The 16503-nt window shown below is 46.1% G+C and overlaps 1 protein-coding gene across 1 annotated transcript; it reads right to left on the minus strand.

The window, feature by feature from the left end:
• Nucleotides 1-780: 780 nt before the first annotated feature.
• LOC144695636 (zinc-binding protein A33-like) lies at nt 781-10644 on the minus strand. Its single transcript, XM_078566547.1, has 6 exons — nt 10217-10644; nt 10034-10129; nt 9722-9940; nt 8359-8375; nt 4112-4227; nt 781-1319 (listed from the first exon to the last, which is right to left on the minus strand). Exons 1-6 carry the CDS (start codon nt 10622-10624, stop codon nt 781-783), a joined length of 1395 nt encoding a protein of 464 aa, XP_078422673.1. The 5' UTR covers nt 10625-10644.
• Between the last annotated feature and the right edge of the window lie 5859 nt (nt 10645-16503).

The following is a 16503-nucleotide window of genomic DNA, read 5'->3' on the forward strand; positions in this document are numbered from 1 at the left end:
AAAACAACACTCGTCAGGCAAATAAATAAATAAAGGCTAATGGAACGTGTCCTTTATCTCAAGAGAGCTGGAACACAAAGTGGTGAACTGATAATACAAGTTTACGAGGTTCTGGATAGGCCCTATCTGGAGTAGCGCACTCAGTCTGGGCACCACATCTCAGGAAGTATATGATGGGGTGGGTGCAGTGCAAATTCACCAGAATGACACAGTGACTATAAGGTTTAAATAATGAGGATGGTTTGCAGAGACTAGACTAGGATGAGTCAGTTTTTGATAGAGGAGGGGAAGAGAAATTGTTTCCTCTAGTTGGGGGGAGTCCAGAACAGCGGACACAATCTGCAAATTAGAGCCAGGCTGTTCCATGGATGTGAGAAAACATTTCTTCACACAAAGGCTGGTGGAAATTTGGAACTCTCTTCCCGAAAAGGCTGTTGAGTCTGGTGGTCAATTGAAACTGTCTAAACATAGATGGATAGGTTGGTTGGGTGAGGGAATTCAGAGATACAGAACCAAAGCGTGTGTGGAATTAAAATACAGGATCTGACTGAAAGGCAAAATAGTCTCGAAAGGCTGAATGGCCTCCCCCTGTTCCTATATTCCGATGAGTTTGTTCATCAGCACCCATTAAACAAAACAAATATCCCCAACAAGACATTGTCACTGGGCTGTACCCGCCCTGACCTCAGGTAACATTCGAACCATCATCACCACCTGTAACTGAGCAGTTTACAGCTGGCAAGAGGCAGGGAGGGGATGTGAAATTATGGGATGGGTCTGTTAGTGACCTTTAATCCTATGGATTGTCAGTGGTGCGGAATTTCTTCCGCCGTCCTTTGGCCCCGGGTGGAAGATGGGAAAGATTCTCTCAGTGAAAGTGTGAGTGAAAGTGTGGAGATGGGACATGTTGTCCGCATTGTAAAATGACCCCTGTCCACCCTCATAGTCCAGGAAAACCCCGATCTTCCGGGGATTCACACTCGGGGTCAGTGGACTGGTTCCAGCAGCATAGCCCCGGGCGGGTCGCAGCCACAAAGTCCAGTTTCCGGCCTCAGGTCTCAGATCAATTCCCTCTTTCCTCTCGGCAGACTCTCGGGTCACTCCCAAACCCCACTCAGTCTTGTTCCCCACCTCCACCTCCCAGTAATGTCTCCCTGGTGTGAAACCCTCGGATCCCAGCACACAGAGCCAGTGGTCAAACCTCTCCGGGGTGTCAGGGAGAGGCTGCCGTTTGTCTCCGAGTCTCACACTGGTCCGGTCCTCAGACAGGATGAGCTGGGGATTCGCTGTGTCCGGATCCAGAGTCAGAGAGGCTGGAGCTGGGGGAAAGTTAAAATAACACAGTCAGTGATTTAGTTTCCTGCTGTCATTTATCCAAACTCCTTCCTTTTTGAAGAGCTCACTCGGGAGATTCCCGGGAACTCCGGGGCTTTTGAAAGGCTCCGGGTTCTGGAATTAGTTGCGGATCCGCACTCGGGCCGCACTGCAGCCGCTGGCACATTCTCTTCCAGGGCTGTCAGCGTATTCCACAAAGATTTCACTAACTACTGGTTACCTTGGGACAACCTCAAATCATAAGAATGAGATGATTTCGTTTTATACAAGGATAAGTACTTAAAGATGTGATATTGCACTAGAAGACTGTCAATTGTAATATTGGATTAGCTACTGAAATAAATTAAGAAACAAGAAAAATGAATGACTAAACAAGTTGAAGAAGTGAAGAAGTCGTTTTGGGAGTTCTAACCTTGCCTGGTAGCTGAACTGCAAAATACTCTTTTAACTCAAGGGCCATGTTTCCAATCCCACACTGGCTGATGATTTTCTTTCTTAAATATATAGTTCATGATGCATTTTTTACTGGTTTAGCATTATTTTAACTCCACTAGGATCATTTAGTTTGGGTTTCCAAAACTGGATCTCTCCCAAACTAATTGGTTGCTCGGCAAAAATATCTATTTTGGCCACAAGAAGAACCTGACTGCGAAAATGGGTGTTCCCTGAGTAGTTATTTTTTCAGATTAACTGATTAACCGGTTTTGGTGTAAAGGAGACAGTTATGAGACAAAATAGAATGCATTTCAGTAACAGAAAAAGGAGCATCACTTAAAAACATGTTTTGTTACCACAGTTTGACACTGCCTCTGTGCATGTGCAGGAGGTGCTCCCAGAAGTGCTGCTGCACAAGTAAAATTGGGGTTTTCACCCAACTGGGTGTTCCTGCTTCTGGAATGTCCCTGACCCCATGTCCCCACTGTGATCCTGGCCGACTACAAGGATCCCCGTTGATCTCAATCTTCTTCAGTTCCCAATCCCCAGTGTTCTCCAGTCCCCTGTGTTCCCCAGTCCCCGGTGTTCCCCAGTCCCCTGTATTCCCCAGTCCCCGGTGTTCCCCAGTCCCCTGTGGTCCCCAGTCCCCTGTGTTCCCCAGTCCCCGGTGTTCTCCAGTCCCCTGTATTCCCCAGTCCCCGGTGTTCCCCAGTCCCCTGTGGTCCCCAGTCCCCTGTGTTCCCCAGTCCCCTGTGTTCCCCAGTCCCCGGTGTTCCCCAGTCCCCTGTGGTCCCCAGTCCCCTGTGTTCCCCAGTCCCCGGTGTTCCCCAGTCCCCTGTGTTCCCCAGTCCCCGGTGTTCCCCAGTCCCCTGTGGTCCCCAGTCCCCTGTGTTCTCCAGTCCCCTGTGTTCCCCAGTCCCCGGTGTTCCCCAGTCCCCTGTGTTCCCCAGTCCCCTGTTTTACGCAGTCCCCTGTGTTCCCCAGTCCCCTGTGTTCCCCAGTCTCTGGTGTTCCCCAGTCCCCTGTGTACCCCAGTCTCTGGTATTCCCCAGTCCCCGGTGTTCCCCAGTCCCCTGTGTTCCCCAGTCCCCTGTGTTCCCCAGTCCCCTGTGTTCCCCAGTCTCTGGTGTTCCCCAGTCCCCTGTGTTCCCCAGTCTCTGGTGTTTCCCAGTCCCCAGTGTTCCCCAGTCTCTGGTGTTCCCCAGTCCCCGGTGTTCCCCAGTCCCCTGTGTTCCCCAGTCCCCTGTGTTCCCCAGTTCCCGGTGTTCCCCAGTCCCCTGTGTTCCCCAGTCCCCTGTGTTCCCCAGTCTCTGGTGTTCCCCAGTCCCCTGTGTTCACCAGTCCCCTGTGTACCCCATTCTCTGGTATTCCCAAGTCTCTGGTGTTCCCCAGTCCCCTGTGTTCCCCAGTCTCTGGTATTCCCCAGTCCCCAGTGTTCCCCAGTCCCCAGTGTTCCCCAGTTTCTGGTACTCCCCAGTCTCTGGTGTTCCCCAGTCCCCTCTGTTCCCCAGTCTCTGGTATTCCCCAGTCCCCTGTGTTCCCCAGTCCCCTGTGTTCCCCAGTCCCCGGTGTTCCCCGGTTTCTGGTATTCCCCAGTCTCTGGTGTTCCCCAGTCTCTGGTGTTCCCCACTCTCTGGTGTTCACCAGTCTCTGGTGTTCCCCAGTCCCCTGAGTTCCCTAGTCTCTGGTATTCCCCAATCCCGTGTGTTCCCCAGTCCCCGGTGTTCCCCAGTCTCTGGTATTCCCCAGTCCCCTGTGTTCCCCAGTCTCTGGTCTTCCCCAGTCCCCGGTGTTCCCCAGTCCCCCGGGGTTCCCAATCTCCCACTGATCTTCAGTCCACTGTGGCTCTCTCTTCCAGCAGAGTGATTCCCAGGTCATTTAGGAATTACACAAGGAACCTGGACACAATGCAGCCTTGGAGACACAATTTCAGTCCCGGGGGCATCAGGCCAGAAAACCAATAACAACAATCATCAAGGTTGACGAGGGGAGAGGTGGAAAGGTACAGACACCGGTAGACTGAAAAAAGGGAAGATAAGCTTAAAAGACCAAAGCAAGAAAGGGAACTGCTGCAGAAGGGAAGAGAGAATCAAGAGAGTGGAGAGAAACTCAATTGAGAAAGAAACGGCTGAGGGATTGGAAACAAGTCCAGACACCAGAGAGGGAGGAAGGGAAAGAGCTGGCGCGGGGAAATGGTCAGGAAGGGGAGTAAATAAGGACTTTTATTCTAGTTAGGAGCTTTTATCCACCCCGTTCATAAAGGTGCTGTTTGACATAATCAGATCCGTTTGGCATAGAAATGAGAAATAATTCAGGGCAAAGGAATCTATCTGAGTCTTACTGGGGTTAATGGCATCGATCATTTCTCTCCACACTGTGTACTGTAAAGGGCCGGTGAATTTTTCAATCGACAGAGCGGCACCTGCATATGGCAGCACATAAACGGTGTGTTTCGTCCTGCAAATATCAAACAGTTAGTTATAAATTAACCACAATCACATTTCCCAAACCGTGTAGAATTACAGTATATTTCATGTTTTACCTCCTCTTCCGAAAGGCTTCCCCCTGAAATAAACAAAACACAAATATGAGTGGACAGGGACTGGCTGTCTATGTCCAGAGAGCAGGAATTAATAAATTCTAATAACAATAAAACTGGACCGACCACCCGGCGTCAACCTCGGCAACCGACAGGGACATGAAATCTGTTGCCCTTCAGTAGGCTGAGGTTCTGGTGACGCTCTGGCTTTACCTGCACTGCACAGACTGCAGCGGCTCAAGGAGGAGGCTCACCACCAGCTTCTCAAGAGCAACTAGGAATGGGCAATAAACACTGAGCTTGCTAAACGCTCCCAAATCCCTGAATTAATAAAACTGAGAGGGTATAGCTGTCAGCAAAGGCAGAACGGATTTGGATATTTTCTTCCAGAACAGCTAAGATTGAGAGGTGACTGGATAAAGGTTTTCCAAATTAACAGGTTTTTTTGATGGGTTAGACAGAGGGAACAGTTTCCAATTGTGGCGGAGTCCAAAGCTAGCGGCAACACGCACAGAGCAGTCACAGAGCAGTTCCCCTGCAAGCTGCTCATCATCCTGGCTTGGAAATGTTTCGCCGTTCCTTCACTGTCGCTGGGTCAAAAGTTGCGAACATACGAATTGGGAGCAGGAGTAGGCCACTTGGCCCCTAGAGCCTGCTCCGCCATTCTCCCCCCCACCTTCATTGGAGCTCCCTCTCTAACAGCATTGTGGATGTATATACACCACGTGGACTGTAGTGGTTCAAGAAGGCAGCTCATCACCACCTTCTTAGGGGTGAGTAATAAATGCTGGTCTAGCCAGCAACGCCCACATCCCATGAATCAATAAAAAAGCTAATAAATCCAATGGGAATTCAGGGAAAACTCCTTTGCTGACTGAAGAGCAAATGGAACTCTCTATGATAAGGAGCAGTTGAAGTTAGTAACACAGTGGAGTTAGAGAATATTATAATGAAGCTACATAAATCTATATTAGAGGAAGGAACAGTAGGTTATGTCAACAGGGTGGGAGACAATAAGGTGGGAGGAGAATCCTGTGGAACATAAACACCAGCATAGACTGATTGGGCTGAATGACTTGTCTCTGTGCCACAGAATTCTTCGTCATTCACAGAATCATAGAATAGTTTATCAAATATAGAGACATTCAACCTATCGCGTCTGTGTTCGTTCTTCTGAAGAGGAATCCAGTTCATCCCTTTCACCCTCTTTCCCCCATATCAGTACAACTTTTCTCCCTCAAGAATTTATCCAATTCCTGTTGGAAGGTTTCTATAGATCCTGGATCCATCACGCTTGAAGGTAGTGCATTCCAAAACCTATATACTGTTTGTATAGAATCATCGAACCATAGCAAAATGATTACAGCAGAGAATGAGGCTATTGGGCCGATCATGGCTGTGCGCACTCTCTGCAAGAGCATTTCACCCAGCGTGACTCCCTTCACCTTTTCTTCAGAGCCCTGCAAATTCTTGCTTTTCAGGTTAATGATCTAATTCCCTTTTGAAAGACATTATTGAATCTGCCTTCAGCACACTCTCAGGGAATGATTTGCAGATCCTAACCACTCGCTGCATAAATAAAGCTTTCCTCGTATCCTCATTGCTGCTTTCGGCTGTGACTTTAAATCTGTGCCCTCTGATTCTCGGCCCTTCCACCATTGGGAACAATTTCCCTCCATCCACTTTGTCCAGCCTCCTCGTGAATTTGAAAACTTCGTCCTCTCAATATTCTCATCTCCAAAGCGAACAGTCCCAGTGCCTCCAATCTATCCACATAACTGAAGTATAAAGAAGGCTTAACAAAAACAGAATTACCTGGAAAAACTCAGCAGGTCTGGCAGCATCGGTGGAGAAGAAATCAGTTAACGTTTTGAGCCTTCACGACCCTTCGGCAGAACTGAAGCATAGTTAGGAGAAAGGAGAAATATAAGCTGGTTTAAGGTTGGGGGGGTGGCGGGGGGGAGAGAGAAGTTGAGGGTGTGGTGATTGTGGAGATAAGCAAGCAGTGATAGGAGTAGATAATCAAAAGATGTCACAGACAAAAGGATCAAAGAGGTGTTGAAGGTGGTGATATTTGTCTAAGAAAAGTGCTAATTAAGAATGGAAGACAGGACACTCAAAGTACAGCTCTAGTTGGGGTGGGGTGGAAAGACTAACAAGGTTTTAGTTTTAGATTTAAAAATAATGGAAATAGGTGGGGCAAGAAGAATCTATATAAATTATTGAAAAAAAAGGGGAGGGGGGAGAAACGGGGTGGGGATGGGGGGAGGGGGAGTTTAAGATCTAAAATTGTTGAATTCAATATTCAGCCCGGAAGGCTGTAAAGTGCCTAGTTGGAAGATGAGGTGCTGTTCCTCCAGTTTGCGTTGGGCTTCACTGGAACAATGCAGCAAGCCAAGGACAGACATATGGGCAAGAGAACAGGGTGGAGTGTTAAAATGGCAAGCGACAGGGAGGTTTGGGTCTTTCTTGTGGACAGACCGCAGGTGTTCTGCAAAACGGTCGCCCAGTTTGCGTTTGGTCTCTCCAATGTAGAGGAGACCGCATTGGGAGCAATGAATGCAGTAGACTAAGTTAGGGGAAATGCAAGTGAAATGCTGCTTCACTTGAAAGGAGTGTTTGGGCCCTTGGACGGTGAGGAGAGAGGAAGTGAAGGGGCAGGTGTTGCATCTTCTGCGTGGGCATGGGGTGGTGCCATAGGTGGGGGTTGAGGAGTAGGGGGTGATGGAGGAGTGGACCAGGGTGTCCCGGAGGGAACGATCCCTACGGAATGCCATCAGGGGGGGTGAAGGGAAGATGTGTTTGGTGGTGGCATCATGCCGGAGTTGGCGGAAATGGCGGAGGATGATCCTTTGAATGCAGAGGCTGGTGGGGTGATAAGTGAGGACAAGGGGGACCCTATCATGTTTCTGGGAAGGAGGAGAAGGCGTGAGGGAGGATGCGCGGGATATGGGACGGACACGGTTGAGGGCCCTGTCAACGACCGTGGGTGGAAAACCTCGGTTAAGGAAGAAGGAGGACATGTCAGAGGAGCTGTTTTTGAAGGTGGCGTCATCAGAACAGATGCGACGGAGGCGAAGGAACTGAGAGAATGGGATGGAGTCTTTACAGGAAGCGGGGTGTGAGGAGCTGTAGTCGAGGTAGCTGTGGGAGTCGGTAGGCTTGTAATGGATATTGGTGGACAGTCTATCATCAGGAATTGAGACAGAGAGGTCAAGAAAGGGAAGAGAAGTGTCAGAGATGGACCATGTGAAAATGATGGAGGGGTGGAGATTGGAAGCAAAATTAATAAATTTTTCCAGGTCCCGACGAGAGCATGAAGCAGCACCGAAGTAATCATCGATGTACCGGAGAAAGAGTTGTGGGAGGGGGCCGGAGTAGGACTGGAACAAGGAATGTTCCACATACCCCATAAAGAGACAGGCATAGCTGGGGCCCATGCAGGTACCCATAGCCACACCTTTTATTTGGAGGAAGTGAGAGGAGTTAAAGGAGAAATTGTTCAGTGTGAGAACAAGTTCAGCCAGATGGAGGAGAGTAGTGGTGGATGGGGATTGTTGGGGCCTCTGTTCAAGGAAGAAGCTAAGGGCCCTCAGACCATCCTGGTGGGGGATGGAGGTGTAGAGGGATTGGACATCCATGGTGAAGAGGAAGCGGTTGGGGCCAGGGAACTGGAAATTGTTGATGTGACATAAGGTGTCAGAGGAATATAAAGAAGGCTTCCCTCATCGACCCTGGTTCTTTTGCCATTCATCTTAAATCTGTGCCCTCTGCTTATCGGCCCTTCAGTCAGTCCCATTGAAAAGGCTTCTCTTCATTTACTCCATCTTAACGTGTCAATATTTCAAACACCTCTGCTCTAAGGAGAATAAGCCCAGCTTCCCCAGCCTATTGATATAACAGTAACCCTTCATTCCTGAAATCACTTTAACAAGTCACTTCTGTACCGTGTCCAAAACCTTCAGCTCTCTCTTAAAATTGAGTGCGCAGAATGGGAAATAATCCTCCAGCTCTGGCCAAACTAGTATTTTATACCAGTTTAGTATAACCTCGTGGCTTTTCTACACTGTGCCTCTTTTTATAAAGACCAGAATTCCATATTCTTTATTAACTGCAATGTTAACCTGTCCTGCCCTCTTCAAAGGTATGTGCACAAACACACCCGGGTCTCTCCGTTCGTGTGTTCCCCTTTAAAATTGTCCCACTTAGCTTGTACTGTCTCTTCTTATTCTTGCTAACAAACTGCATCGTCTCACAAATTCCTGTGTTGAATTTCAGCTTCCATGTGTTCGCCTATTCCAACAACCTGTGTGTTGTCCTCTACAAGTCTGTTACTAGCTTCTCCACGGTTTAAAATTAACCTTCCAAATTTCGTGCCAGCTGCAAATTTTGAAATTGCGATGTGTACCCCCAAGTCCTTAATGTGTATCATGATATGGGTACGAGTGCCTAACCTTGGGGAACACCACTGTAGACCGAATACAAAAGGAAAGTGCCGCGGATGCTGGAAATCTGAAATAAAAACGAAAACTGCTGGAAACACTCAGCCGCTCTGACAGCATCTGTGGAGAGGAAAACAGAACTAATGATCAAGGTCACGATCTGAAACTTTAACTCTGTTCCTCGCTCCGGAGATTCTGCCAGACCTGCTGAGGATTTGCAGCATTTACTGGCTTTGTCCCACTGTAAACATCCACGGAGCCTGAAAAACAGCCATTCCACACAGCTCTGTTTTCTCTCCCTTGGTCAATGCTGTACCTTTGCTGTTACAGCCCCTATTTTATTTTACGAGCTTCAATTTTGCTAACACGCCTTAATATGATCCGCCTTTTGAAAATCCAGGTGGCAACAGCAACTGCACTTCCCTGATCCAGCCTCTCTCTTATCTCACCAAAATGCTCAAAGAAGTTAGCCAATCATTGTACAGATAGTATCTCAAAACAGGCAGCAGGTATATCAGCAGAAATATTGTAAATGCATCTGACAGAAACAGGATATAGCTGAAAAATTCGACTGGTGAATCAGGTTCGAGAAATGAGCATCAGTCCCACCCACAGGCACAGTCACCCTCACACTCAGCGTACCGGGCACACCCACACCATGTCATTGTAATCGGATTGCAATGTCAGTTTCAGAAGGATGTTAAACTTGGGCAACACAGAGAGAGAAAGAAAAGCTGCGAATGAAGATCATTCCCGGGATGTGGCAGTTATTCCCCTGGTTCTGTAGATATTGTGGGTTCAGTGATAATAATAGCTTTGCCCCGGAATAGACAACACAACCTATTTTTTTCAATCAATTCCAAGTTATTGAGAAAAGTTTCATTTATTTCAAAACCATCACCCATCGTATTGTGACTTCGTTCTTACTGAACTAAATTGAAATACAATAACCCGCCGTAAGAAATGTCACTCCGTCTTCTTGTTCCATTTGTTTCTGCAACTTTGAGAGCTTCTCCTCAATAGAATTTACATTCTCCTGAATCTCTCGAAGGTTTTTCTCCATTGGTTCCAGAACCCTCTCCTCTTCTTCCCTGAGATCTAGGATTAAACGCTGCTCTTTCTCAGTGAGAATCTGGTGCATTTTAGTGAACTCGGATGTGATGTGGGTCTGCAGACTGCTCGACTGTTCCTACCAAATGAAATGTGAAACATAATTAATGTCCCGCGATAAAAGGAACAAAACTAACAGAGATCCCAGAAAATCAGCACAGGGAGACTTTACCCTAATCTGGGAAATCTTCTGTTTCTGCTGCTGCTCCATTTCCAGAACCGCCGATTTCTTCTCTGTGAGAGAATCGAAGGAAGATTTCACCCGATCCTGGGATTTGGGAGAGAAAATCAGAAAATAAGTGATCGACCATGAAAATGTGATCAAATAATCAGGATCAAAACTGTTCCCTTTTACCTTGTACATTCCAACAGCTTCTTTAATCGGCAGGAAGCGGTGCTCTCTGTGTTCCTGCGAATCTCTACAAATCACACAGATCAATTTCTTGTCAGTTTCACAAAACAGCTTCAGTTCTTCCTCATGTTCCTCACAGTGAAGTTTACTTTCCTCCTCTTTCGGATCCAGCTTTAATTTTCGAGCTTTCTCAGCCAGATTCGCTAAGACCCGACTGCCTCTGAGGTTTCTTTCCCGAAACTTCTGTCTACATTCAGGACAGGAGTTTATCTTCTTTTCCCAACACTGGGTGATACAGGAGCGGCAGAAGTTGTGTTCACACTCCAGTGAAACCGGATCGGTGAAGGATTCAAGACAAATGAGACAAATTAAATCTTCCACGAAACTCTCGCCCGGCTGTCTGGAAGCCATATTCACAATCAGTACTTCCTGATTCAAACCGCTTTCAGTTGAACTATAACAAAAACAGAATTACCTGGAAAAACTCAGCAGGTCTGGCAGCATCGGCGGAGAAGAAAAGAGTTGACGTTTCGAGTCCAACATGACCCTTCAACAGAACAGGGTCATGTTGGACTCGAAACGTCAACTCTTTTCTTCTCCGCCGATGCTGCCAGACCTGCTGAGTTTTTCCAGGTAATTCTGTTTTTGTTTTGGATTTCCAGCATCCGCAGTAGCTTTTTGTTTTAATCAGTTGAACTATGCTTGTTTGTGGTGTCGAACACCTGCTGTTCAGCGATTTCAGATGAAGTTCGCAGTAATACTCATGGAATTCTTATATGTGTCCTTTGGATATTTAAACGGAGTGACCAAAGCGAGAGCACTGTAGAGGATAAACAGGGTTAGAGGATGGCAGGGGAACAATTGAACCCAGACAGGGAGAGTAAGTTTCCTGGACGGTTAGCGATTGCGGGGAAGAAATAGGGGCTGGAGTGATGAAGGGAGGAGGCGGAGATGGACGGGGTCGAGATCTCTCATTCGAATCTCAAATCTTGATGATCACATGGTCTAATTGAAATGCGAAGGGCCGAATGGCCTACTACTGCTCCAACGTTCCTATAAACTTACCATAGAGGAGACCATTCAACCTGTCGAGTCAGTGTTGGCTCTTGGAAGGCTCTGTTCAATTTACTCTCCACACTTCGGACTTTCCCTCATAACCCTGTCAATTATCTCCCTTCAAGTACATGCCCAATTAGCTTTTGGAAGTTCCCGAGGATCTTTTTCCACAGACAAGCAGGCGATTACAGATCACAAGATATTTTTAAAATATCTTGGAACATTTCTCTTCACTCCACCATCCCCACCCCCAACCAAACTTCACCCACCCCCCACCCCCCCCACCCCACTCCAACCTTCTGCTCTCAGCCCCAATTCCGCCAATGATATTCAATACCTGACCTTCATTTATGGGCTCATTTTACGGAGGAAAGTTTCTCGCTATTTGCTCCGTCAAAACACCTCATGATTTTCAATCCCTGTATTAGGTTCCCCTTAGCCTTCTCTGCTTTAAGGAGATCAATCCCAGCTTTTCCAATCTCTTCACATGCCTGAAATCCTCATCCCTGGCATCATCCTGGTAAACCTCCCCTGTGCCCTCTCCAAGTCCTTCCTAAAGTGTGATGGCCTCGGGTGTGTAAAATAATCTTTGCTCCAGACCCAATTTGCTGTCAGCTACGATTCCTCTGGAGAATCGTGGGTTAAAATCCAGGTCCATGGCCTGAATCGTCGTATTAATTGTAGCCGCTCACAGTAAAAGACAAAGTGCTGTAAGTACCAGGGAGCTGCCTGGAAGCTCTGATCAGCTTCAGTGGTTCCTGATTGAATCTGCTGCTGCTATGTCTCTATGGATGGATTCAGCCCCGGTTACCAGGCACAGGTCGCACCTGTTTCTGGAACCGTTGTTCACATCTGGATTAAGTAGCATTATTTTTACAAGGAGCTTTGCACCCAGCATCAGGCTGAGACGAATATGCATTATATCAAGGTTACTAAAACGGTGAGAACAAAAGGAGGTGGGTGGAGGAAGGATCATGATTGGAAATCAGCACTGCTGAGATTTTGTGTGCACCATTGCTGAGATTTTGTGCGCACCGCTGCTGAGATTTTATGTGCACCATTGTTGAGATTTTGTGTGCACCATTGCTGAGATTTTGTGTGCACCATTGCTGAGATTTTGTGTGCACCATTGCTGAGATTTTGTGTGCACCATTGCTGAGATTTTGTGTGCACTGCTGCTGAGATTTTGTGTGCATCATTGCTGAGATTTTGTGTGCACCATTGCTGAGATTTTGTGTGCACTGCTGCTGAGATTTTGTGTGCATCATTGCTGAGATTTTGTGTGCACCATTGCTGAGATTTTGTGTGCACTGCTGCTGAGATTTTGTGTGCATCATTGCTGAGATTTTGTGTGCACCATTGCTGAGATTTTGTGTGCATCATTGCTGAGATTTTGTGTGCACCATTGCTGAGATTTTGTGTGCACTGCTGCTGAGATTTTGTGTGCATCATTGCTGAGATTTTGTGTGCACCATTGCTGAGATTTTGTGTGCACCATTGTTGAGATTTTGTGTGCACCGCTGCTGAGATTTTGTGTGCACCATTGCTGAGATTTTGTGTGCATCATTGCTGAGATTTTGTGTGCATCATTGCTGAGATTTTGTGTGCACCGCTTCTGAGATTTTGTGTGCATCATTGCTGAGATTTTGTGTGCACTATTGCTAAGATTTTGTGTGCACCATTGTTGAGATTTTGTGTGCACCATTGCTGAGATTTTGTGTGCACCATTGCTGAGATTTTGTGTGCATCATTGCTGAGATTTTGTGTGCACCATTGTTGAGATTTTGTGTGCACCACTGCTGAGATTTTGTGTGCACCATTGTTGAGATTTTGTGGGCACCATTGTTGAGATTTTATGTGCACCATTGTTGAGATTTTGTTTGCACCGCTGCTGAGATTTTGTGTGCATCATTGCTGAGATTTTTTGTGCAATTCCTCGTGTAAAATGATCCTCCTCCGTCATCATAATTCACCATTGGGTAGATTTTAGTGTTTACCAAATGGTATTAGGCATCACCTGGGCGGGGAACACGAAGGAAGCAACAATGTCAGCCGTGAGTCATTTGGTCACTCTATTGGCTTCGAGACAGAAGGTTGCGACTTCAAACCACTCCAGAGTTTGAAGCACACAGGTCCCGCCAATATGGCAGTGCACTGTTGGAGGTATAGACTTTCAGATTGAACCAAGGTTCTGTCTGTCCACTTAGGGTGTAAAATATTCCATGGTCTTATTTCAGAGAAGAACTGTGCAACTATCCCTGCCCAAAACGTATCCCTCGATTAATATCACACAAAACTGACTAGCTGGTCATTGTCATAAAGTGGGAGATTTATGTGCACAAACTGGCTGCTGTTTTTTTTACATGACAACAGTGACTGCAATTAAACTGTAACTCACCCACAATAAAGCACACTGGGAAGTCCTGTGGTGACGTAAGATGATGTTTAAATGCAAGTCTCTCAATGTTTCTCTGTTTAGGGCATGGGGCATACACTATTAACAGAACTCTCAGCATTGCTATGATCCGGTTAGGGACCTTGACATTTAAAAAGAAATCTTAAAAAGAATGCTTCGTTTTAAGCTACAGAACTATGCAAAAAGATTTCACTTTTTTTTTACAAAACAAACTTTATTGTACGTAAAAGAATTTGGCTAATGTGACTGACTCTTAACTTACCTCTGAAATGGCCTAGTAAGCCCTCAGTTCCAAGGCAATTAGGATTGGGCAACAAATGCAGGTCTTGCTAGCCTCACACACATCCTATGAAAAAATAAAAACAATAAAACGAATATGATTTATGCAATGCTATAATTTATAACTACATTTTATGTAGTCAGGTTTACTTCATACTTCCCCCAAGAATATTCTTATAAGTCACATCAATCTTAAAGTTACTTATTTCTGTAAGGACCACCCATAAGTGTGCCACAGTCCTCTGGAGAATTTTCTCCAGCTCCAGCTATTTTCAGAGGGAAAACTTTCATTTACCATCTCGTGCCTGTGGATGCCTCTGTCCCTTGTTCTGGTTGCTTTTCAATACTTACAAGCTAATTCAGTTGATTACTTTCTTTCTCTGCAATAAACGCTGTGAGGACCACTGTATGTTCTTCTACTAGCTTCAAACTAGGCAATCTTCCATCTTCTGTTCCCTCACAAGATTCAGACTGAGGTTAAACCTCACCTGCATTCCACATGGTCAATGATGATGCTGGTTCTTTACTCTGCATACAGTGCAGGTCTATCGAGCTGTCATTTACATTTGTTATATTGTCTCAAAGACAAAAGGACAAAGAGGTGTTTGTGACTTCTTTTGGTTATCTCCACCTATTACTGGCTGCTTGTCCCAACAACCCCCACCCCACCCCCAACCCCCTTAAACCAGCTTATATTTCACCCCTTTCCTATTTTTTACCTAGTTCTGTTGAAGGGTCATGAGGACGCAAAACGTCAACTGTGCTCTCCTCCGCCGATGCTGCCAGACCTGCTGAGTTTTTCCAGGTATTTCTGTTTCTGTTTTATGATGGGTGAAAAGTTTGAAATAAATGCAGATGTTCCAGATGGCTCTGACCCGATTTAAATCAATTGGTTACGTTGTCTATTCCAGGGCAAAGCTGTTATTATCACTGAACTCGTCGGCCCCCAACAATTTTGAGAGAATCCCGGGAATAACTGCCACATCCCAGGAACGAGTTAGCGTGACCTCCACGCAGAGCCTTTATCTCTATGTTTCCCAAGTTGAATATCCCCCTAAAACTAACATTACAAGCCGGTTACAATTGCATGGTGCGTGTGTGTCTGGTGTGTTGAGTATGAGAGTGACTGTGTCTCTGGGTGGGGCCAATTCTGATTTCTAGAACCTGATTCACAAATCAATTTTTTTTAGTTATCTACGATCTCAGTCCAATAAGTTTACAAATTTATTTGACGAAATATCTGCTGCCTGTTTTGAAATATATTCTACATCGAATAACTAATTTGTCTGAGTGGTTTTTTTTGGAAAAATATACTTTATTCATAAAATATCTGAAAGAACATTACAAAACATTTCAAAATGGCCATCACAAAAAGTGCAATCATATTCAATTTTTCTACATAGATCATGAGGTGCGTCAATACAATCAATGAATATTACAGACATTTCAATATGGTCATTACAGGCAGTCAGTGCGATGGTATTCGAGTTATCTACCATAGATCATGTTGCACTCTGAGGTGCTTCAATACAATTATAATACAATTGGTATTCAATGCAGACATTCATTGTGAGCTGTACAGTCCAAGGGGTATACATTTCCCAGTCCCTCAGTACACTATGGCAGAAAGGTCTTAGACTGTGATCTTTCCCCACTGCACCTTTGCGGCGGCTGCCCCAAGCTTTAGTGCATCCCTCAGCACATAGTCCTGGACCTTGGAATGTGCCAGTCTGCAACACTCGGCCAGGGACAACTCTTTGTGCCGGAAGACCAACAAGTTTCGGGCAGACCAAAGAGTGTCTTTCACTGAGTTGATGATCCTCCTCCAGCAGCAGTTGATGTTTGTCTCGGTGTATGTCCCTGGGAACAGCCCGTAGAGCAGAGTCCTGTGTCACAGAACTGCTTGGGATGATCCTCGGCAGAAACCACTGCATGTCTCTCCAAACCTTCTTTACAAAGGGACATTCCACAAGTAGGTGAACAACGGTCTCTTCCCCTTCACAGCCACCTCGAGGGCTGCAATGAGGTATCAGAGGGTGCATTAGGGCAGAGCAGTTGATGGTGTCATGTGGACTTTCAAAAGGCGGATCATGTCGTGACGCATATTAATTGTGTTAGCAAAACTGAAGCTGAAAAAGAAAACGAGGTATCGCAACACAGATACAAAATTGGCTAAGGGAGAGAAACCATGGAGGTGTGTTGAACGGCTGTTTTCAGAATCAAGCAATGATTACACGTGGTATAAACTGAGAAAATGGTGGAAATCCTCAGCAGGTCTAGCAGCATCTGTGGAGAGAGAAACAGAGTTAACGTTTCAGGTCTTGACCCTGTTTCCCTCGCCACAGATGCTGCCAGACCTGCTGAGTATTTCCAGCACTTTCTGAATACTACGTCAGTCGTACTTTTTCTTTTGTATTAGCTTTGCAGTGGTACTTCCCAAGGTTTAGCACTGGAACATGATTGAAGATTTGGAGGTACAGAGCAAAATTTCAAAAGTTCCACGTGAAACAAAACATGAAGTTTACCAAACAGTGAAGAA

Source organism: Cetorhinus maximus, chromosome 21, assembly GCF_964194155.1.
Source record: "Cetorhinus maximus chromosome 21, sCetMax3.hap1.1, whole genome shotgun sequence".
In the NCBI taxonomy this organism is placed as follows: Eukaryota; Metazoa; Chordata; class Chondrichthyes; order Lamniformes; family Cetorhinidae; genus Cetorhinus; species Cetorhinus maximus.